The 24,038-nt window shown below is 36.5% G+C and overlaps 1 protein-coding gene across 1 annotated transcript; it reads right to left on the reverse strand.

The window, feature by feature from the left end:
• Position 1: 1 nt before the first annotated feature.
• Positions 2 to 23,448, reverse strand: LOC136837627 (uncharacterized PE-PGRS family protein PE_PGRS54-like). The gene is made up of 6 exons (XM_067102504.1): positions 23,419 to 23,448; positions 19,018 to 19,602; positions 12,274 to 12,795; positions 10,478 to 10,558; positions 9,783 to 9,947; positions 2 to 3,313 (listed from the first exon to the last, which is right to left on the reverse strand). Exons 1-6 carry the CDS (start codon positions 23,446 to 23,448, stop codon positions 2 to 4), a joined length of 4,695 nt encoding a protein of 1,564 aa, XP_066958605.1.
• Positions 23,449 to 24,038: the final 590 nt, after the last annotated feature.

Here is a 24,038-nt window from a genome sequence, read left to right on the forward strand (position 1 = left end):
TTTAGAGATTAATCCATGACCTCCAGAGACACCTCCAGACAATCCTCCATCCATCAGCAACACCCCCATGACCTCCAAGGAATCCTCCATGACCTTTAGAGATTCTTCCATGATCTCCAGAGATTCCTCCATGACCTCCAGACAATCCTCCATGACCTTCAGAGATTCCTCCATGACCTCCAGAGGTTCCTCCATGACCTAAAGAGATTCCTCCATGACCTCCAGACAATCCCCCATGACCTTCAGAGATTCCTCCATGACCTCCAGAGGTTCCTCCATGACCTCCAGAGATTCCTCCATGACCTCCAGACAATCCTCCATGGCCACCAGCAACACCTCCATGACCTCCAGACAATCCTCCGTGACCTTTAGAGATTACTCCATGACCTCCAGAGATTCCTCCATGACCTCCAGACAATCCTCCATGGCCATCAGCAACACCCCCATGACCTCCAGACAATCCTCTGTGACCTTTAGAGATTACTCCATGACCTCCAGAGATTCCTCCATGACCTCCTGACAATCCTCCATGGCCACCAGCAACACCTCCATGACCCCCAGACAATCCTCCGTGACCTTTAGAGATTACTCCATGACCTCCAGAGATTCCTCCATGACCTCCTGACAATTCTCCATGGCCATCAGCAACACCTCCATGACCTCCAGGCAATCCTCCTTGACCTTTAGAGATTACTCCATGACCTCCAGAGATTCCTCCATGACCTTCAGACAATCCTCCATGGCCACCAGCAACACCTCCATGACCTCCAGGCAATCCTCCTTGACCTTTAGAGATTATTCCATGACCTCCAGACAATACGCCATGGCCACCAGCAACACCTCCATGACCTCCAGGCAATCCTCCGAGACCTTTAGAGATTACTCCATGACCTCCAGATATTCCTCCATGACCTCCAGACAATCCTCCATGGCCACCAGCAACACCTCCATGACCTCCAGACAATCCTCCGTGACCTTTAGAGATTACTCCCTGACCTCCAGAGATTCCTCCATGACCACCTGATAATCCTCCATGGCCACCAGCAACACCTCCATGACCTCCAGACAATCCTCCGAGACCTTTAGAGATTACTCCATGACCTCCAGAGATTCCTCCATGACCTTCAGACAATCCTCCATGGCCACCAGCAACACCTCCATGACCTCCAGGCAATCCTCCTTGACCTTTAGAGATTATTCCATGACCTCCAGGCAATACGCCATGGCCACCAGCAACACCTCCATGACCTCCAGGCAATCCTCCAAGACCTTTAGAGATTACTCCATGACCTCCAGAGATTCCTCCATGACTTTCAGACAATCCTCCATGGCCACCAGCAACACCTCCATGACCTCCAGGCAATCCTCCGTGACCTTCAGAGATTCCTCCATGACCTCCAGAGATTCCTCCATGACCTCCAGAGATTCCTCCATGACCTCCAGACAATCCTCCATGACCTTTAGAGACTATTCCATGACCTCCAGAGATTCCTACATGACCTCCAGACAATCCTCCATGGCCATCAGAAACACCTCCATGACCTCCAGACAATCCTCCGTGACCTTTAGAGGCTGTTCCATGACCTCCAGAGATTACTCCATCACCTCCAGACAATCCTCCATGGCCACCAGAAACACCTCCATGACCTCCAGACAATCCCCCGTGACCTTTAGAGATTACTCCATGGCCTCCAGAGATTCCTCCATGATCTCCAGACAATCCTCCGTGGCCACCAGAAAAATCTCCATGATCTCCAGACAATCCTCCGTGACCTTTAAAGATTCCTCCATGACCTCCAGGGATTCCTTCATGACCTCCAGAGATTCCTCCATGACCTCCAGGCAATCCTCCATGGCCACCAGCAACACCTCCATGACCTCCAGGCAATCTTCCATGACCTTTAGTGATTACTCCATGACCTCCAGAGATTCCTCCATGACCTCCAGGGATTCCTTCATGACCTCCAGAGATTCCTCCATGCCCTCCAGACAACCCTCCTTGGCCATCAGCAACACCTCCATGACCTCCAGGCAGTCCTCCGTGACCTTTAGAGATTACTCCATGACCACCAGAGATTCCTCCATCACTTCCAGACAATCTTCCATGGCCACCAGAAACACCTCCATGACCTCCAGGCAATCCTCTGTGACCTTTAGATATTACTCCATGACCTCCAGAGATTCCTCCATGACTTCCAGACAATCCTCCATGGCCCTCAGCAGCACCTCCATGACCTCCAGTCAATCCTCCGTGACCTTTAGAGATTACTCCATGACCTCCAGAGATTCCTCCATGACCTCCAGGCAATCCTCCATGGCCACCAGCAACACCTCCATGACCTTCAGGCAATCCTCCGAGACCTTTAGAGATTACTCCATGACCTCCAGAGATTCTCCCATGACCTCCAGACAATCCTCCATGGCCATCAGCAACACCTCCATGACTTCCAGGCAGTCCTCCGTGAGCTTTAGAGATTACTACATGACCTCCAGAGATTCCTTCATGACCTCCAGGGAATCCTCCATGGCCACCAGCAACACCTCCATGACCTCCAGGCAATCCTCCATGACCTTTAGAGATTACTCCATGACCTCCAGAGATTCCTCCATGACCAACAGACAATCCTCCATGGCCCTCAGCAGCACCTCCATGACCTCCAGTCAATCCTCTGTGACCTTTAGAGATTACTCCATGACCTCCAGAGATTCCTCCATGACCTCCAGACAATCCTCCATGGCCATCATCAACACCTCCATGACCTCCAGACAATCCTCCGTGACCTTTAGAGATTATTCCATGACCTCCAGACAATCCTCCATGACCTCCAGAGATTCCTCCATGACCTCCAGACAATCCTCCGTGACCTTTAGGGATTCCTCCATGACCTCCAGAGATTCCTCCATGACCTCCGGAAATTCCTTCATGACCTCCAGAAAGTCCTCCATGGCCACCAGAAACACCTCCACGACCTCCAGAAAATCCTCCGAAACCTTTAGAGATTACTCCATGACCTTCAGAGATTCCTCCTTGACCTCTGTATACACCTCCCAAGGAGCCAGTATCTCCCAGGATGAATACACTCAAACCGGTGGTGGAACTTCTGCCATGGCCTCCATATCCGCCTCCAGAAGAACCGCCATGTCCCCCAAAGAAACCTCCATGCACTCCAGGTCCTCTGAGGGAACCAAACCCACCTCCCAGGGATCCTTCATGGCCTACAACTACTGAACCTCCATGACCTCCAAAGGATCCTCCGTCAGCAAAGGTACAGGAAGCCACAAGAAATAAAGAGAAAGCGAGCTTCAAGAATACCTGTAATGAAATAACAGTTTTATTATTCATATAGTTTACTGCACAATCTTGACAGCATTATCAGCTGATATGTATGATATTAGCTAATTTCAATAACAAATGCAATCTTCGCAAAGAGTGTGTCGCTGTAACAATCAGCAAATGTCTATAAAGAAAAAGAGGCTACAGAAATTTGCCACACAAGGGTTCATCATCGTCTCTTCACTTCAGGAACCAACTCAACAGACGTTAATTCTCCTCTCCCTTTTTAGGAAATAGAATGGATGGAGAAGAAATGCACAGTTGCTGATTCTTTCTGGTGCTGGATTTAATAAGAAAGTGGTAATGAAATATTTTTATATTGAAAGAGATGCATGTTTTAGAATTAAAAAAAACTAAAATTGCGTTTTAATGTAAAATGTGATAGAAAAAAAAAGTCAGAAAATGGACAGTAGTTGTGCTGGCAAAACAGTGGGATACGATAATATGGTGTGAATGGAATATATTGTTGAAGTTTGCTGACGATACAGTGAGCAGCAAATTATATTCAAAGGGTTTCGTCGTGGTTTTTAAGAAAGTTGTGTATAGGTTACGGTGAAGACACATATAAATATTATATATATATATATATATATATATATATATATATATATATATATATATATATATATATATATATATATATGATTATTATCACTTTTTACGTGATTCATTTATCACACATTACCACAGGTGAAAAATAAGAAACAGGGTGTAGGTCTGACCGGTTTCGACTTTATTTCCAAATAAAGTCGAAAACCGGTCAGACCTACACCCTATTTCTTATTTTTCACCTGTGGTAATGTATATATATATATATATATATATATATATATATATATATATATATATATATATATATATATATATATATATATATATATATATATATATATATATATATATATATATATATATATATATATATACATATACACACATATATATATATATATATATGTATATTTATATATATATATATATATATATATATATATGTCATATAGTAGCTGAGGTTACCGCACAAACAAAAGAGAGATATTTATAAGTATGTTTGTAATATGACTGAGGGTTACCGCATGCAAAAACACGAGAGAGAGAGAGAGAGAGAGAGAGAGAGAGAGAGAGAGACTGCTACCTACCATTCTGAATGAGAGTTATCACCGAATGTGTGGAAAAGCCTTTTTACTACACGTTTTATAGATCGAATATTCTCGTATTTCCTCCATTCAGGAAAAAAACGAGATCTGTAGCTTCGAGGTCATCCGTTCCTCACTTGAGGAGGAAATGAAAGGAACACTAATTTCTTTCCTCTGGCGCCAGTTCCGAGAGATATTTTTGGAATATGATATATCAGCAATTATGTACAATCTGGGTCAAATGGATTTTGTGAAAAATTTCGATGAGTCACAGTTAACATTTCGTTCCATAGATATGAATTAATTAGCTCACTGTGCGCTATTTGGTCGCATTTTCTCTCAAAAGGAATTAGCTTATTCTTAGAGGTCATTTGCTGTCATTCATATATTTTGATTTCATAAATAATTGGTAATAAATGTCAATAATATATTACTTACATATCTCAATTCACCTTCAGAATTTAATGTAAAATAACTTACATGACTGAGTTTCCAATAAGCAACATAATATTATAAATACGGGGAACTGAAGCTTCAACGACTACAATCATAAACAATATACAAAATAGAAATTTGGTCTCGTTCAGAGAAACTACTAGAGTATATCATAGAGAATGTAACTGTGAGGTCTTATTTTAAAGGTTACTTTGTACATAATACACACACCCACACACACACACACACACACACACGCACACACAGTATAAATATATATATATATATATATATATATATATATATATATATATATATATATATATATATATATATATATATATATATATATATATATATATATATATATATATATATATATATATATTTATACGTGTGTGTGTGTGGATGTGTATGTGTGTGTGTATACAAAGTAACCTTCAAAATCAGACCTCACAACTACATTCTCTACGATAGCGTCTAGTAGTTTTCCGGAATAAGACCAAGTTTTTGTTTTGTATATTGTTTATGATTGCAGGCTTTGAAGCTTCAGTTCCCTGTATTTATAATATTATGTTGCTTATTGGAAACCCAGTCATGTAAATTATTTTACATTAAAGTCTGAAGGTGAACAGAAAATATGTCAATAATATATTATTGACATTTATTACCACTTATTTATGCTATCAAAATTACACTCATATATATATATATATATATATATATATATATATATATATATATATATATATATATATATGTATATATATAGATATAGATATGTACATATGTATACATAGTGTATGTGTGTGTGTGTTCAAACTGTAACCCTAATTCGAGAAGCAGAATACAACAAACCATAGAGCCCCCATAAGGATAGCAGCCAAGTTAAGGAAATAAGTACAAAAGCAATGAATAAGCAATAAAATAGAAATAACAAAGAAAAACAATTAGTTAAACATCAAAGGAAAGAAAATATGATAAAACCAGTCAACTATTGTAAAACACCCATGTACATGAATTCCAAGATCAACCGTTTCCTCCTACAATAATATTTTCAGAGAAAAAGCAAATATGGCGCTACCAATTATATACTTTATTTGCTGAATCGTGAACGACCTCCGCGCATAGAAACTCCATTATTATTATCTATGTATTTCCCATAAACAGAAGGCTCATCCTACCCTGAATGTTTACTTTACATCGCCTCGTCCAAAATTATATTCCCCTCAGGGGTTAGTGCCTTCAGTGCACCTTACGCTGTGCACTCTAGGCATTACTTTAGTTTCTTTGCAGGGTCCCTTCGGCCCATAGCTGTAATCCCTTTCATTCCTTTTCTGTACTTCGGTTCATAAATTCTTTCTTTCATCTCACTCACCCCCTCCCCAAATAAGTGTTTCATAGTGTAACTGCGAAATTTCTTCCTGTTACACATTTAAACATTTTCATCCTCAATTTTCCATTCAGCGCTTAATGACCTCATAGGTCCCAGCGATTGGCCTTTGACCTAAATTTTATATTCATTTTCCGTAATGATTTTTAAAGACCACAGAGACATCATAAACACACTTTCTCTGTGACTTATGTGTAAACTAAACCAGTCAATCTGCTAGTTTCGTATCTCAGGAAATTATTCACTTTCATAAAAGAAAAAAAATATATTCTAAATATTTTCTTGCACACCACACATTCTCAACACTTGCTTCGTTCTGCAGAAACTATTACATAATAAATACGTGACTTACACATCCTGTTCCTTGTCTAAACCCATCTTGTTCTTTCCATACTAATAATTCCATCATAGGTTTTACGTTTTCAGTCTAAATCTTTCCACACTCTTTTCTGGGATTCTGGGCATGTTATGTTCTTGCAGTCCTTATAGAATCTCTTACCATATTTAACTCTTTACTAAAAATAGTGATACACCTTACACATGCTCGTCAGCCAATCATACTTTAACCACTAATACTGAGGCATCTTTCTTGTATTCCCATTATTAACTTTTTGGCTCCTCAGTTCTTCAACCTCTTACTTGTACGAAAAGGAATTTAATAAACTGAAACCCTTTGTTAATTTTGGTTAGCTATTTATGCCATCAATAATATCAAAATTTAATTTCCCATGACTTATTACAAAAGTAACCATTTCCAAGTTTCATTATACCAGGAATCAGAGAAGAAAGTTTTTATTTGACATTGGGATATATGCGTAATTTGTTAAGCTAGCTGTGAAATCAAATGCAGGTGAGACGAAAGTAGGTACCTTATTAAAGCTCCAAATTTTGATCATTTCAACGCACGGCCTCATAAGGCATTGGGCGCTATAGAAGAGATGTTTCTTTACATCTTACAAAACTTAGACTGAACGTTGGAAGCTTCTTGAGCGTCAGTTAAATCACTGGACCTTGATCATCATTTTACAGATGATGCCTCATATAAATAGAAGTAACGACCTGGGAACAAAGCTATAAACAGGAGACAAGAATAGCAGCGATTTGGATAACAACCGCGCTTACGAAATTGTATTCGACGTAGTGAATAGATATTCTCTCGCATGTCCGCCGACTTGCAGTTTTCCGTAAAACGCTCGTAATTCGTCGTATTAACTCCAGATTCATCGCTGACCTGATTTTACGAGTTCTAAGAAAACAGCGTAGGTCGGGGAGTTTGTTATCGAAATATACATTCATGATACGGAACAAAATTAATACTGTCACATTTTAATGTCGTTAATACCTTCTGTCCAGCTGGATTCATTATCTATTATTTTATTGGCTGATGACTTTGGTCTCAAGAGGTATCTTATTTACGAATTCTTCAATGTTATTAGCATTTTCATTGCTCAGAATCACGAAACTCTTGGTTAATCTGGGTTTTTAAAACAATTTATTCCAACTTATTCAAATGTCTCAGGATAGGATATAAAGTAAATCATCGCTCTATCTATCCCATTATGGAAGAAAAATATACCAGTTCTTCATCTGGGATATCGTAGTTTTTCAACAACGAAAAGAATCCCAAGTATTCAGTACTTATGAACACTGACGTCCTTTTGCATTTCAAATGGAAAAGTAACTTTTGATAAACTCAGTATCTTCCAATGATTTTTATTCTTCTATATTAATACATACAGGGAATTAATTCTTGTGGCTGCTGGCTTTATTTCCATTTGTTTATCATTTCTGAAATGAAAAGATCTATGTTTTTAATTATTCTATCTATAAAACAATTATTATTATTATTATTATTATTATTATTATTATTATTATTATTATTATTTATTATTATTATTATTATTATTATTCAGAAGAATGAACCCTATTCATATGGAACCAGCCCACATTGGCCATTGACTTGAAATTCAAGCTTCCAAAGAATATGATGCTCATTAGGAAGTAAGAGGAGGTAAAGGGAAATACAGAAAGAAGAGATCTCACTAAAAAGGAATAATAAATTAATAAATAGATAAAATTGGATTAAAAAACGGGGAGAATAGCATTAGGGTAGTAATGCAGTGCATCTTTGCATGAACTTTCGAAGTTCCAATTGCAAGACATCCTCAGGGAGACTGTTCGACAGTCCAACGGTGTGAGGAATAAAGGACCTCTGGAACTGAGAAGTTCGACAGCGAGGCACATTTACTGCATATTAGTGCTGCTGTTCAGCGAATGTGGTTGCTCTCGGCAGGAAAGGGGCATCACGGTTCAGTTGAGAATATGAAAGATCTCTATTAACGTACAACTTATGAAAAAGGGACAAACAAGACACCACCCGTCGATGGTTCAAGTCATAACTGCTGATATTAGGAAACAGAAACCTACCACCACTAACAACTCTGTCTAAGAGAGATAAATCTCTGGCAGAAGCAGACATCCACACCGGAGAACAATATTCTAATAAAACAACACTTATCTTTCGTGCAGCATTTGCTGAAACTTTCATTAGATGTTTCTCAAAAGTAAGATGTAAGTCAAAAGTTTCTACTAGAATTGTTAAAGCTTCAGAATTATTCAGCAAAGTCCCATCCACCTGAAGGGGAGGATGGGGTGGAAAATGTGTACGAAATCTGCTAATCAATGGTGTTTTTGGTTTACTGGAGTTCAGGCTCATACCCCACCGACTACACCAATCAATGATCCGGTCCATGTCCCGATTGGGGCTGAGGGCAACTTCATTTCTCATAAGTGGAGACTTTACTACACCTACAAATTGCATCGTCGGCATACTGAACAATCTTGTTTTCCAGGCCAACATCCATATCGCTTGTATACACCAAAAATAGCGGACCAAGAACACTGCCCTGTGGAACTCCACACACAATATGTTTTGGTACACTAAAGATCCCATCAGCAGCAACTCACTGCTGCCTACCTGCAAGGAAGTCTTGAAGTAGTCCTAACACATATCCACCCACTCCAAGATTCTGAAGTTTATTAATAAGTGCCTTATGATTTACTAAATCAAAAGCAGCACTAAAATCAATTTGAATTACTCTACACTCAAAACCCTTATCAAGGTTCTCTTGCAAATGGCATGTTCAGTCTAAAAGAGCATCGCAGGTCCCTAACTCCTTTCTGTATACATATTGGCTATCAGCTAACAATCCTTTAGATTCCACATACTTATATAATGGCTTAAAAATAAGTTTTTCAACAACCTTGGAGAGCACAGGGAGACTAGAAATTGGCCTGTAGTTACAGCAGTCTGCAGATATGCTACTCTTTGGAACAGGCACTGTATTACTAAGCTTGCGCTCATCTGCAAAGATACAACATTGGCAAAAATCTATAGAATCTACTTATCTTGGGAGACAACAAAATAGAAGCTTTAAAAAAAAGAAGCCACCAGGATCTTCTCCACCCCAGCTATCAAGATTACCCAGAATTCTCTTAACATCCCTAGAGCAAAATGCAAATTTTGTAAAAATAGACTCAGGATGACAGTTATCTGGGAGAGGGACATACTCATCTGCTTGCCTGGCTTCAAAGGTTCGATGAAGCAGTTCAGCCTTTTCCCTAGGGCCAGTAACAATTCTACCATCATCTGTTAGTAGTGGTGGAATGAAAGGTGAGCCTAACCCAAAGATAGACGATGCCAGTTTGGTCCACCACAGATGAGGCTGAGTAATTCCTTCAAGTTTCTTCTTCAAGGAATTATTGTAGTTTCTCTCAGCTGTATGGTAAGCTCTATTCGCAGCACGGCGAGACTCAACAAAAATAGTGTAATTTTCATTTGAAAGATTTCGTCTTCTTGTGTTGAATTTGGTCTGTTTGTCATGGTAAGCTCACCTACGTGTATCAACAAACCATGCCTGGTAACTTGTCCTGAATTTGAAGGCCTTTCTAGGGGTATACCTCATTAAAATAACCATTAGCGTTTCATTTAACTTCGTCTTGAGATCAGGCTCTAATATAGCATCTGAAGTATAAAGTGCCTGAATGCTTCAATAATGCGATCCCAATTGGCTCTAGATTTCAGCCAGACTTTTTTCTAACAGTGGCATTAGGAATAAAATGATTGACAGGTGTTCATCTCAATGACGCAATGATCAGAAAGGCTATATATTCACAGACCTTGCACTTGACAATGGCTGGAACATCCATGAATATGAGGCCTAAACTATTATCAGAAGTAAGCGTGGGTTCCTCAATAAGCTAGACAGAATCGGAAGATACACAGAACTCAAGAGCAGACCGACCATGGTGATCCGTGGAATTTGAATTTAGCCACTCGCTGTGCTTTGCATTACAGTCTCCCCAAATAACGGATGAAGCTTTTGAATCCCGAGACTGAGCCATACTAATCCTATCCAAGAGACAGTCACATAGAATCGTCGATATTTGGATTGTGGTAAACAGCAAATGCGTACACACTTGCTGAAAGTTTTAAAACAAAAAACTTCATGGCAACTGCACTCAAAATTTTTCTGACGATAAATAGGTCGTCTAGACTTGGTGTATACAGCCATACCTTGCGCATGTGGAATGTTGCGACAATAAATAAAATCAGGGCCATCAAACCCCGGGATTAAAAACTCAACCTTGACTTGTTACCACTTAAAAGAGTCTCAGATAAAAACATCAGATCATAGTTATGGGCACAACTCTGTAGATCAAGAAAATTTGACCTTAAGTCTCGAATATTTGATTAAAGTACTTTGCAATTTCTCTTACAGTAATGAGTAACTGGCCCAGGGTCCAGCTCAATGTCTCCCAAAAGATATAGAATTAAATCAGTAGAAAAACTAGTAAAAAGGCTCACAACGACAGTAACATTGTAAAATTCAGCAGAACAATAAACAACAATACCATCAATAACAACATTATTTGCATTATTTATAAAAATTCTGTTAAAAGTATATATAAACATCACTATATGTCATTTAAAAAATCAGCAGAAGCAACTGGTCAACAAGGTGAGGCCGGCGCACCTTGTAAGGCAATTAAGAGATCTGCCAGGTTTGCCACAACAACTGAGGGGGGACAGTCAGGATGGATTTAAAAATAATAAAACACTCAGAAGGAAAAGATGAGGTAAAGACAAAGGCACTTTCCTGAAATTCTACCAAGCAACTTTTGGTTTCTCATCAGCCTGTCCTACACACTTTTCAAAAAAACAGAAAAGTGAACAAAATAGAGGATAAATGCCTGATTGTACCCTCAGATAAGAGAACTCAAACCCAAGACCTTGGAAGGCCACGTTACAATGGCTACGGTACAGTCCAAGGTTGGAGAACAAGGTTTATATTCAGAGTAACCATCTCTTAGAAGGGTTGCCTATCAGGGCCAAAGGGTCCTTTCTACCCGATGGTTTGATTTTGGAGTGTCCTTCTCCTAGCAGAGCTGCCTGTAGAGGCTAAAGAGTCTCTTCTGCCCTAACTCATATAGGCAGGGACGTTACACCCTGAAGTGAAGGTTGCTAAGAAAAGCCACATTAACCCACCACCCACGCTAATATAAAAATTGACATAATTCCCATAGCCTGACAGCTTAATGTAAACCATCTAAAACATCTGTTAGAAATAAAACTGCATTGATTCGTTTATTAATTATCTGGAAATACAAAGTTATAATTTCCAGGTAACATCTATTGTGCATTTTTTTCTGTAACTGGTGTAGGTTTTCATGAAAACTCGACAGCCGTCTAATTCTTTTTTATTCCTAAATCTGTAATATGAAATGTAAGACAATATTTGTCTAACAATTTGTCAACTATATTTTTTTATAAAAACAGGACACATAAAAGACATTATTTTGAACGTTACAATAATATTCTATGAAAATAAATTATGTTGATAGCTGGGAAGGGCCTAGATAATTATTTATTTTCCATAGGTGCCTGAGATACCTCCATGACCTCCAGAGATTACCCCATGGCCTACAGATAATCCTCCATGCCCGTCAGCAAAACCTCCATGACCTGCAGAGATTCCTCCAAGACCTCCGGAGTATCCTACACGACCTCCAGAGATTCCTCCAAGACCTCCGGAGATTCCTCCATGACCTCCAGAGATTCCTCCAAGACCTCCAGAGATTCCTCCAAGACTCCCAGAGACTCCACCGTGACCTCCGTATCCACCTCCCAAGGATCCAGCATGTCCCAAGTTGAATACACTGAAACCGGTGGCAGAGCTTTTCCCATGGCCTCCATATCTGCCTCCATGCCCTACGAAAGAACCTCCGTGCACTCCAGGTCCTCCGAAGGAACCTCCAAGGTCACCAGAACCATACCCACCTCCCAGGGAGCCTCCATGACTCACAACCACTGAACCTCCATGACCTCCGAAGGAACCTCCATGTCCCCCGAGGGAAACTCCATGTCCTCCATAGCCTCCCTCAGCAAAGACACAGGAAGCCACAAGGGCCAAAGTGAAAGCGAACTTCAAGAATGCCTGTAATAGAAATAACCAGTTGATTATCCTTATATTGGCCAGCCCTAGGAGAGCTGTTAACCAGCTCAGTGGTCTGGTTAAACTAAGATATACTTACTTATTTATAATTAGATATACATCACATTTGCTAACTTTAGCAACAAATACAATCTTTGAAAAGCTGATAATGAAACTTACAGCAAGCAACTATAAAGGAAGCAGAGAGTCCACAAGTTTTCCACATAAGAGTTCATCATCGTCATTTAAACTAAGGAGGAAACTCCACGCTGATATTAATGTTTCTTTCACGCAATTAGGGGATGGAATGGACGGAGAAGCAATGCAAAAGTGCTGATGCTTTCTGGTGGTTAATTTAATTAATAAGTAGTAACGAAATGTTTTTAAATCGATAGTAAATTGTATCGGAATTAGTAGACTGGAAGGCGACTGGTTTATTGCACAAGTGGGTATGAGAAAAAGAAGTGGCATATTATTTAAGAAAGTGTGATGGAAAAACTCAAAACAAGACAGCAGATAACTTCAGATATACGGGGCAAAACTGAGGAGTAAATAAAATAACAGACTGTGAATGGAGTGTAGAGTTTAAGAGTTGAATTGATGAAACAGAGAAGACCAAATTATGATTAAATGGGTTGTTCGTAATCTTTAGGAGTCATATTTAGGTGTATGAAGTTATCATATATATATATATATATATATATATATATATATATATATATATATATATATATATATATATATATATATGTGTGTGTGTGTGTGTGTGTGTGTGTGTCTGTGTGTGTGTGTGTGTTCTGTGTGTGTGTGTGTGTGTGTCTGTGTGTGTGTCGTTTAATATCCAATTCGCTTTTCCCCTGAAATAATACCGAAAGGGAATTATAACCGACAAACAGTTTTCGTCACCTGGCGGATTCGAAACACCGACTGCAACTACCGGTGACTTCAGCGATGATTACTCTTACCATTCGGCTGTCAAGAGAGGTATAAGGTAATACCGACTCTGCAATACATTTGTCTGTCGATTGCGGGTACTTGTACTCAGTCTCGGCATCAACCCACCCCCACCATGATAGCCGATTAGTACATTTGAAACACGTAGCATTTCATGATGCCAACTAAGTATCTTCACTCGATGGGCATATGTACGGCAGAGTCACTAAAATATAATACCTCTCTTGAAAGCCAATAGAGTCTGAGGTAGCTTTTAATGGATCAAATGTGCCAGGTGACGTACCTGTTGTCAATTACAATTCCCTTTCTGTATATTTCAGCGGCAGACCAAATTGAATATTAAAAGACACTTGTAGCTCAATATTTGTGAACATAAAAACATCACGGTGATATGATAAAAATTCACATATGTGGGTATGTGTGTGATAAGATTAGGAGTTCCAGCATACAGTAGCAAGAGGGAGAGAGACAGAGATAGAGAGATAGATCGCCACCTACCATAGTGAATGAGAGTGATCACTGAATCTGAGAAAAAGACATTTTACTGCGCCTTTTATAGTTCATAGCCACAAGGCCATTATTTTCCATTATTTTCTCACTTGAGGAGGAATCGAAAGGGACATTAAATTTCTTTCCTCTGGCGTCAGTTACGTGAGATATTTTTAGAATAAGATATTTAAATAGTTATAGGCGGTCATGGTCAAGAGTATTATGTAAATGGTGAAAAATTTTAATTAATCATTGTTAATATATAATTCCATAAATATTAATTAACTAAATTTTGTGCTATATGGGCAAATTTTCACACAACAGGAATTGACTAATTATTCGTATTTTCTTTTACCATAATCCATATATTTGGAACATTACAATTTCAAAAGATTCTTTTAAAAATTTCCACCCAACATTGAGAATAATTTTGATTGCATAGACAACACATGATAAATGTTAGTAATATATTATTGACATTTATTATTCCTATTCACCTTCAGACTTTAATATAGAACAACAATCATGGTGGAGTTTCCAGTATGAAAAAAAAAAAACAGTATAATACTGGGAACTGAAGATTGCTTCCAAGCGTGAACTCGTGAGCATTATACAAAATAAAAATTTTTCCGTGGCCCGGCAAAACTACTAGACTATTTCATAGAAAAAACATACATACATACATATATATATATATATACATATAGATATATACATTTTATGTATACATATACTATATATGTATATATACATACATACATTCATGCATACACACACAGGCATATATATATATATATATATATATATATATATATATATATATATATATATATATATATATATATATATATATATATATATATATATATATATATATATATATATATATATCATACATATATATATATATATATATATATATATATATATATATATATATATATATATATATATATATATATATATATATATATATATATATATATATATATATATATAGTAAAAAGGGCCAAATTGGAAAAGGAAAATATAGCAAACCCTAGACCCCATATAGGGATAATAGCTCAAGCAGGAAAAACAGCTTCAAAAGCAATCAGCTATCGGTGTCGTCTTGTATTGACTCTCATCTCAGATGTTTAGATAGAGTTATTTGATCAGTCGAATTTAATTTGTCAACTCCTGATGCTGACTGTGGCATGGACGTTAAGTCAGTTTTATTATGTTTGTTCCATAATATGTGCTACAACAACTAACATCCTGTGCACTTTTCTTCATCTGACCTAACTTCTTTTGCTTGCAACACCAGGCAGAACCCTGCTGCAAACAGTGTGTCGTTTTCCAGTATCAAGTTTAATTCTGCTCAGTTTGCTAAGAGTTTTATCTTGGCTACAACTAGAATGTGGAATAGTTTACCTTGTGCTGTTGTGAACTCTTCTGATATTTGATTGCTTAAAGTAAGGATCAGTTTTATTCCTGCTTTCTCCTGTCGTCTCATGAATTTAGTTGTAAAGATTTTATTTTCCATTCCCTCATATTTTTTTTTAATAATCACCTCCCATATCTTCCTCTCTCTGCTGGCTGATATCTATTTGTAGCACTCTTGGGCTTGCAGGCTGTTGATTCCGTCCGTAAAGATTTTGAGCTGAAGAATTAAAGAAAGAAAGAAAGAAAGAAAGAAAGAGAGAAATACATTCAAATATCAGTTCATTTCGTCCTACAATGTTCTTGATGAAAAAAAAATCTGGCAGGGTAAATTCCATATCTTAATTGCTGAATCGTCGATGACCCCATGACCATAGAAAATTCAGCATTTATAAAAATCTCATAATCACACGAGTCGCTAAAGTGGTGAAGAGATCCACAAAAATGTCAATGTTAATGATTTAAACATATACATAAAATTAAAGCTTTCGAGAACCTACTAGATTTTCCTTCTCAATCTCACTAGAACAGTAATGCACCATCTAAGTAAAAAGTAAAAAAAAAAAAAATCAAGTTAAGAAGTGTTGTTGAATGAAATCGGTCGTAATTTCATGGAATTATCTGACCTACAGAATTGGGTGTGTTCAAATCATGACCGGTGTTCTGTCAGTGACACTTTTTTTTTTTTTACTTTTATTTTCTTATTTTTTAACTTTATACTTCGATGGTACCTTCTCTGTTCAAGTCAGATTGAGGAGAATCGAACAGGTTGTCGAAAGCTCTCGTTTTATATATATTTTTATTATATATGCACACTGACATTTTTGTGGATGTCTTCACCAAATTCCGTATTATAAAATATTTAACCCGCATGAACGCACGACCCACCCAACCCTGTCTTCTTGCATATCTTTATCCATTATGATGTGAGAAAACCGTAAAGATAGAACAAGCACACCCTGGTGGGTGACTAAACCAAACCAGTCAGCTTCCCAGATTCATATCTCACTGAATTCTTTAGTTTCTATATATATATATATATATATATATATATATATATATATATATATATATATATATATATATATATATATATATATATATATACAGTATATATATAGATAGATAGATAGATATATAGATATGTAGATATACAGAATATATACATATATATATATATATATATATATATATATATATATATATATATATATATATATATATATATATATACAGTATATATATAGATAGATATGATAGATATGTAGATATACAGAATATATACATATATATATATATATATATATATATATATATATATATATATATATATATATATATATATATATATATATATATATATATATATATATATATATATATATATGTATATATATATATATATATATGTATATATACACACACATACATACATACATACATACATACATACATACATACATACTCTCAATAGATTTTCCTCCACACCATACGTCTTGAACATTTTCCGTATTTTGAGAAAACTATTCGACACTGAGTAGGTTACTTGATTTACACATCCTCCATCCTGTTCCTTCCATAATGGCCTTTCCATCATCTGTTATACTTCCTTGGTCTAAATCCTACCATACTCGTTCCTCGTATACAAGGTATGATGTGACTCTGTAATGCATACATTTACCCCGATACAAAAAGTTGTTCCTTCTCATAGACATACCTTATACGTAGTGGTCATTCAATCAGTTCTGTTTTCAACCCCATACTGAAGCATCCCGCGTGTAATCCTGTCAAAATTTGGGTCTTTCCATTCTTCAGCCTCTTCATTGCATAGAGAAAAAGATAAAAAACTGAAGGCCTTTGTTGACTGAGGTTAGCTATTTACAGCAACCATAATATCAAAATTATTTTTTTATAATTTCTCTTATAAAATAGGTCAGTTCAAAGCTCCAGTACATCACACCGAAGAGATGGAAATGTATTTTGGCACAATGATAGTTACGTAAATTTTTAAGCCAACTGACATTTTCCATTTGTATCATTTGTATTGGTAACGCTGAAACTGAACTCAGGCGAGACGAAAGCACGTACTTTATTAAAACTCTAAATTTTTATCATTTCAGCGCATGACCTCTTAATGGACTGACTGTTATAGAAAACGTTTATTTACATCAACGTTACTCGTGTTTTTTATCCTTAATGCTACGAAAAATAAGGTTAATCTAAGTTTTTAAAAATTTAAGTTGGTAATTATGGAAGAAAAATTCACCTGTTTCTCATCGAGGGTATCTTAGACTTTCATCAGCGAAAAAAATTCTTTAAATTCAGTGCTTGTGAACATCGACTTCCTTTTGTATTTCAAATGGAAAAGAAACTTTTGACAAATTCAAGATTTCTTAATGATATTATTCCTGTATTCTACTACATATATGGATTTAGAATATACAATCTATTCTTGTGACTCTTGATTCTGTTTCTCATTGGTCATTTTTTTCTGAGACTACAACATCCTCGTTTCATTGCTTTTTTCAGTTTTCTGAAAAGAAAATTATTGCGCCGGCTTTATCTGTCCGTTCACAATTTATTCGGTCCGCCCTCGTGTCTTAAAAACTACCGTACTGAGGCTAGAGGGAAGCAAATTGATATGTTATCTTCCACTCTCCAATCGTCAAACATAGCAAATTGCATCCCTCTGGCCTCAGTAGTTGTTATTTTATTTAAGGTTAAAGTTAGCCATAATCGTGTTTCTGGCAACGATATACGATAGGCCACCACCGGGCCGTGGTTAAAGTTTCATGGGCAGTGGCTCATACAGTTATACCGAGACCTCCGAAAGTTAGATCTATCATCTGTGGCCTTGATTATACGGTGTAGTGGCTGTACAGAAAACTCGATTGCGCCGAAGAAACTTGGGCGCATTTTTTGCTTGTTTGCTTTTAAAATGAAATATACAGGCTAATTAAAATAGTTAACGAAGATTTGATAACAGTTCATTAGTTCAAATCCTCTGTCAGAAATAATCATGCATTTATGCGTTTCTTTGTTATCTGGAGATACAAAGTCATAATCTCCAAATATACATAATATATATTGTATATTTTTATTTCTAGAATGATGTGGATTTCCATAAAGACTCGACAGCTGTCCAATTCTTTTATTTCTAAATTGGTAATATGAAATGTAAGACAATGTTTATGTCTAGAAATTTGTCTACCATTTTTTTTTTTAAAAACAGGACAAATAAATGACATTACTTTGAACTTAACAATAATATTCTTTGAAAATAAGTTATGTTGACAGTTGGGAAAAGATCTAGATAATCATTTACTTTCCATAAGAACCTGAGATTCCTCCATGACCTACAGAAATTCCTCCAAGCCCACCAGAAAGACCTCCACGAACTCCAGATATTCCTCCAAGACCTCCGGAATATCCTCCACGACCTCCAGAGATTCCTACAAGGCCTCCAGAGATTCCTCCAAGACCTCCGGAATATCCTCCACGACCTCCAGAGATTCCTACAACACCTCCAGAGATTCCTCCAAGACCTCCGGAATATCCTCCACGACCTCCAGAGATTCCTACAACACCTCCAGAGACTCCACCATGACCTCCGTATCTACCTCCCAAGGATCCGGTATGTCCCAGATTGAATACATTGAAACCGGTGGCAGAGCTTCTCCCATAGCCTCCATAACCGACTCCAGATGAGCCTCCATGTCCTACGAAGGAACCTCCATGCACTCTAGGTCCTCCGAAGGAACCTCCAAGGACACCAGAACTATACCCACCTCCCAGGGAACCTCCATGACTCACAACCACTGAACCTCCATGACCTCCGAAGGATCCTCCATGTCCCCCGAGGGAAACTCCATGTCCTCCATAGCCTCCCTCAGCAAAGACACAGGAAGCCACAAGGGACAATGTGAGGACGAATTTCAAGAATGCCTGCAATGAAATAGCCAATTCATTATCCATATATTTTTACGACACCTTATTTACAACATATAATTAGATATATATCACATTAGCTAACTTCACAAGCAAATACAATCTTTGAAAAGTTGCCAAGGAAACATTCAGCAAACACCTGTAAGGAAAGAGGCTATATAATTTTTCCACATAAGAGTTCGTCATCGTCATTCCATTTAAGAAGGAAACTCCACGGACATTAATGTTTCCTTTACGCAATTAGGGGATAGAATGGACTGAGAAATAATGTAAAAGTACTGATGTTTTCTGGTGGTTAGTTTAATTATGAAATAGTAACGAAATGTTTTCATGTCGATAGTAAAGCGTGTCGGAATTAGTAGACTAGAAGGTGACTGGTATATTGCAAAAGTGGGTATGAAAAAAAGAAGTGGTATGTTATTAATGAATTTGTGATACGAAAACTTAAAACAAGTACAGCCTATAACGTCAGATCTACGGGGCAAAACTGAGAAATAATAAAATAACAGATTGTGAATGGAGTGTAGAGTTTAAGGGTTGTATTGATGAAACAAAGAAGAGCAAAATATGATTAAATGGGTGGTTCGTAATCCTTTGGATCCTTATTTAGGTGTAATGAAGTTATCACATATACATACATACATACATACATACATACATACGTACATACATACTTACATACATATATATATATACATACATACGTATATGTCGTTAATATCCACTTCGCTCTTCCTCTGAAATAATACCGAAAGGGAATTATAACCGACAAGCAGTTTTCGTCACCTGACTGATTCGATTCACCGACTGCAACTGCCTGCGACTTCTGCTGTCAAGAGTGGTATACGTTGATACCGACTTTTGCAGTACATTTGTCTGCCGATTACGGGTACTTGTACTCAGTCTCGGTATCAACCCACCCCCACCATGACAGCCGATTAATACATTTGAAACCCGTAGCTTTTCATGATGCCAACTAAATATCTGCACTCGATGGGCATATGTACGGCAGAGTCACTAAAATATAATACCTCTCTTGAAAGCCACTAGAGTCTGAGGTAGTTGTTATCAATGGATCAAATGTGCCAGGTGACGTACCTGTTGTCAATTACAATTCCCTTTCTGTATATTTCCGCGGCAGACCAAATTGAATATTAAACGACATTTGTAGGTCAATATTTGTGAATATAAAAAACATCACGGTGATGTGATAAAAATTCATATATGTGAGCATGTGTGTGATAAGCTTAGGAGTTGCCGCATACAGTAGCAAGAGGGAGACAGAAAGAGATACAGAGACAGATTACTACCCACCATGCTGAATGAGAGTGATCACTGAATCTGAGGAAAAGACTTTTTACTGCGTCTTTTATAGATCGTAGCCACAAGGCCATTATTTTCTCACTTGAGGAGGTATCGAAGGGAACATTAAATTTCCTTCCTTTGGTGTCAGTTACGTGAGATATTTTTGAATAAGATATTTGAATAGTTGATTCCATAGGTATTAACTAATTAACTAATTTTGTGCTATTTGGGCAAATTTTCACTCAATAGGAATTGACCAATTATCCGTATTTTCTTTTACTATCATTCATATATTTGGAACATTACAATTTTAAAAGATTTTTTTTTTAATTTACACCCAGCATTGAGAATAATTTTGATTGCATAGAAAATACATGATAAATGTTAGTAATATATTATTGACATTTATTATTCCTATTCATCTTCAGACTTTAACATAGAATAAAATTCATGGTGGGCTTTCCAGTAGGAAAAAATGCTGTGTAAACAAACTACTAGACTATTTCATAGAAAAAATATATATACAGTACAGTACATAAATGGATATATATATGTATACATACATACATACATACACACACACACACACACACACACACACACATATATATATATATATATATATATATATATATATATATATATATATATGTGTGTGTGTGTAAAATGTATATGTGTGTGTGTATATATATATATATATATATATATATATATATATATATATATATATATATATATATATATATATATATATATATATATATATAGTAAAAACAACCCAAATTGGAAAAGGAGAATCTAGTATGCCCTAGACCCCACATAGGGATAAGAGCTTAATCCGGAAAACCAATTTCAAAAGCAACCAGTATAAAGTAAAATGAAATGAAGAAGCAATAAATAACAAATAAAACTAAATAAAAAAAAAATAAGCTATCGGTGTCGTCCTATATGCTTCGGGTGCTGACTCTCATCTCAGATGTTGGGATAGAATTATGTCATCAGACGGGTTTATTTTGTCAACTCTTAATGTTGACTTGTGGCATAGACATTAAGACAGTTTATTATGTTTGTTCCATAAACTAACATCCTGTGCACCCTTCCTTACCTGACCTAATTGCTTTTGCTTGCAACACAGGCAGAGCCCTGCTGCAAACAGTGTGTCGTTTTGCAGTGTCAAGTTTAATTATGCTCAGTTTGCTAAGAGTTTTATCTTGGCTACAACTAAAATGTGGAATAGTTTACCTTGAGCTGTTGCGGACTCTTCTGAAATTTAATTGCTTAAGTAAGGAGCAATTTTATTCCTGCTTTCTCCTAGCGTCTCCTGGATTTAGTTGTAAAGATTTTATTTGCCATTCTCTCATAATTTTTTTTTAATAATCACCTTCTCCCATAACTTGTCTATCTCTGCTGGCTGATATCGATTTGTAGGCCTCTTGGGCTTGCAACCTGTTAAGTCTGTCCGTAAATATTTTGAGCTGAAGATTTAAAGATAGAAAGAAATTCAAATATCAGTTCCTTTCGTCCTACAATGATGTTCCTGAGAAAAAAAAAAAAAAAACGTGCCACACCAAATTCCATATTTTAATTGCTGAATGACAAATAACCCCATGTATATAGAATATTCCGTATTTATAAAAAAAAATCTCATAAACGCACGAGTCGCTAAAATGTTGAATATGTTATGTTTTAAAAATATATATATAATATACATAAAATGAAAGCTTTCGAGAACCGACTAATTTTTCCTTCTCAGTCTCTGTATACCAGTAATATACAATCGAAGTAAAAAGTAAAAACAAATCAAGTTAAAAAGCGTTGTTGACAGAATGAAATCGGTGGTAATTTCATGGAATTATCTGACCTACAGAATTGGGTGTGTTCAAATCATGACCGGTGTTCTTCTGGCAGTAACACTTTTTTTTTTTACTTTTATTTATTTATTTTTAACTTTATACTTCTATGGTGCCTTCTCTGTTCAAGTCAGATTGAGGAGAATCGAGCAGGTCGTCAAAGCTCTCGTTTTATATATATTTTATTATATATGCACACTGACATTATTGTGGATTTCTTCACCAAATTCCGTGTTATAAAATATTTAACCCGCATGAACGCACGACCCACCCAACCCTAATGTAAGAAAACCGTTAAAGATAGAACAAGCACACCCTGGTGGGTGACTTAAGCTTAAACCAAACCAGTCAATTTCCCAAATTCATATCTCACCAATTATTTAGTTTATATATATATATATATATATATATATATATATATATATATATATATATATATATATATATATATATATGTACATACATATATATGGATAGATAGATAGATAGATATACAGAATATATACATATATATATATATATATATATATATATATATATATATATATATATATATATATATATATATATATATATATATATATATATATATATATATATATGTGTGTATGTGTGTGTGGGTGTGTGTGTGTGTGTGTGTGTATACACATATACATACTCTCAATAGTTTTTCTTCCACACCATACATCTTTAACATTTTCCGTATTTTGCGAAAACGATTAGATGCTGGGTAGGCTACCTGATTTACACATCCTCCATCCTGTTCTATCCATAATGGTCTTTCCATCATCTGTTTTACTTCCTTGGCCTAAATCCTCCACACTCGTTCCTCGTATACAAGGTATGATGTGACTCTGTAATGTATACATTTACTTCTATACAAAAAAAATTGTTCCCTCACATAGACATACCTTACACATACTGATCATTCAATCACTCCTGTTTTCACCACCATACTGAGGGATCTCGCGTGCAATCCTGTCACAATTTTGGGTCTTTCCATTCTTCAGCCTCTTCATTGCTTAGAGAAGAAGGTAATAAACTGAAGGCCTTTATTGATTTAGGTTAGCTAGTTACAGCAACTATAATATTATAAGTTCTTTTTTTTATAATTTCCTTATACAATTGGTCATTTCAAAGCTCTAGTACATCACACCGAAGAGATGTGAATGTTTTTTGGCACAATGATAGTTACGTAAATTTTTAAGCCAACTTATTTTTTTCATTTGTATCATTTGTATTGATAACAGTGAAACCGAACTCAGGCGAGACGAAAGC

Source organism: Macrobrachium rosenbergii, chromosome 59, assembly GCF_040412425.1.
Source record: "Macrobrachium rosenbergii isolate ZJJX-2024 chromosome 59, ASM4041242v1, whole genome shotgun sequence".
NCBI classification, from domain to species: domain Eukaryota; kingdom Metazoa; phylum Arthropoda; class Malacostraca; order Decapoda; family Palaemonidae; genus Macrobrachium; species Macrobrachium rosenbergii.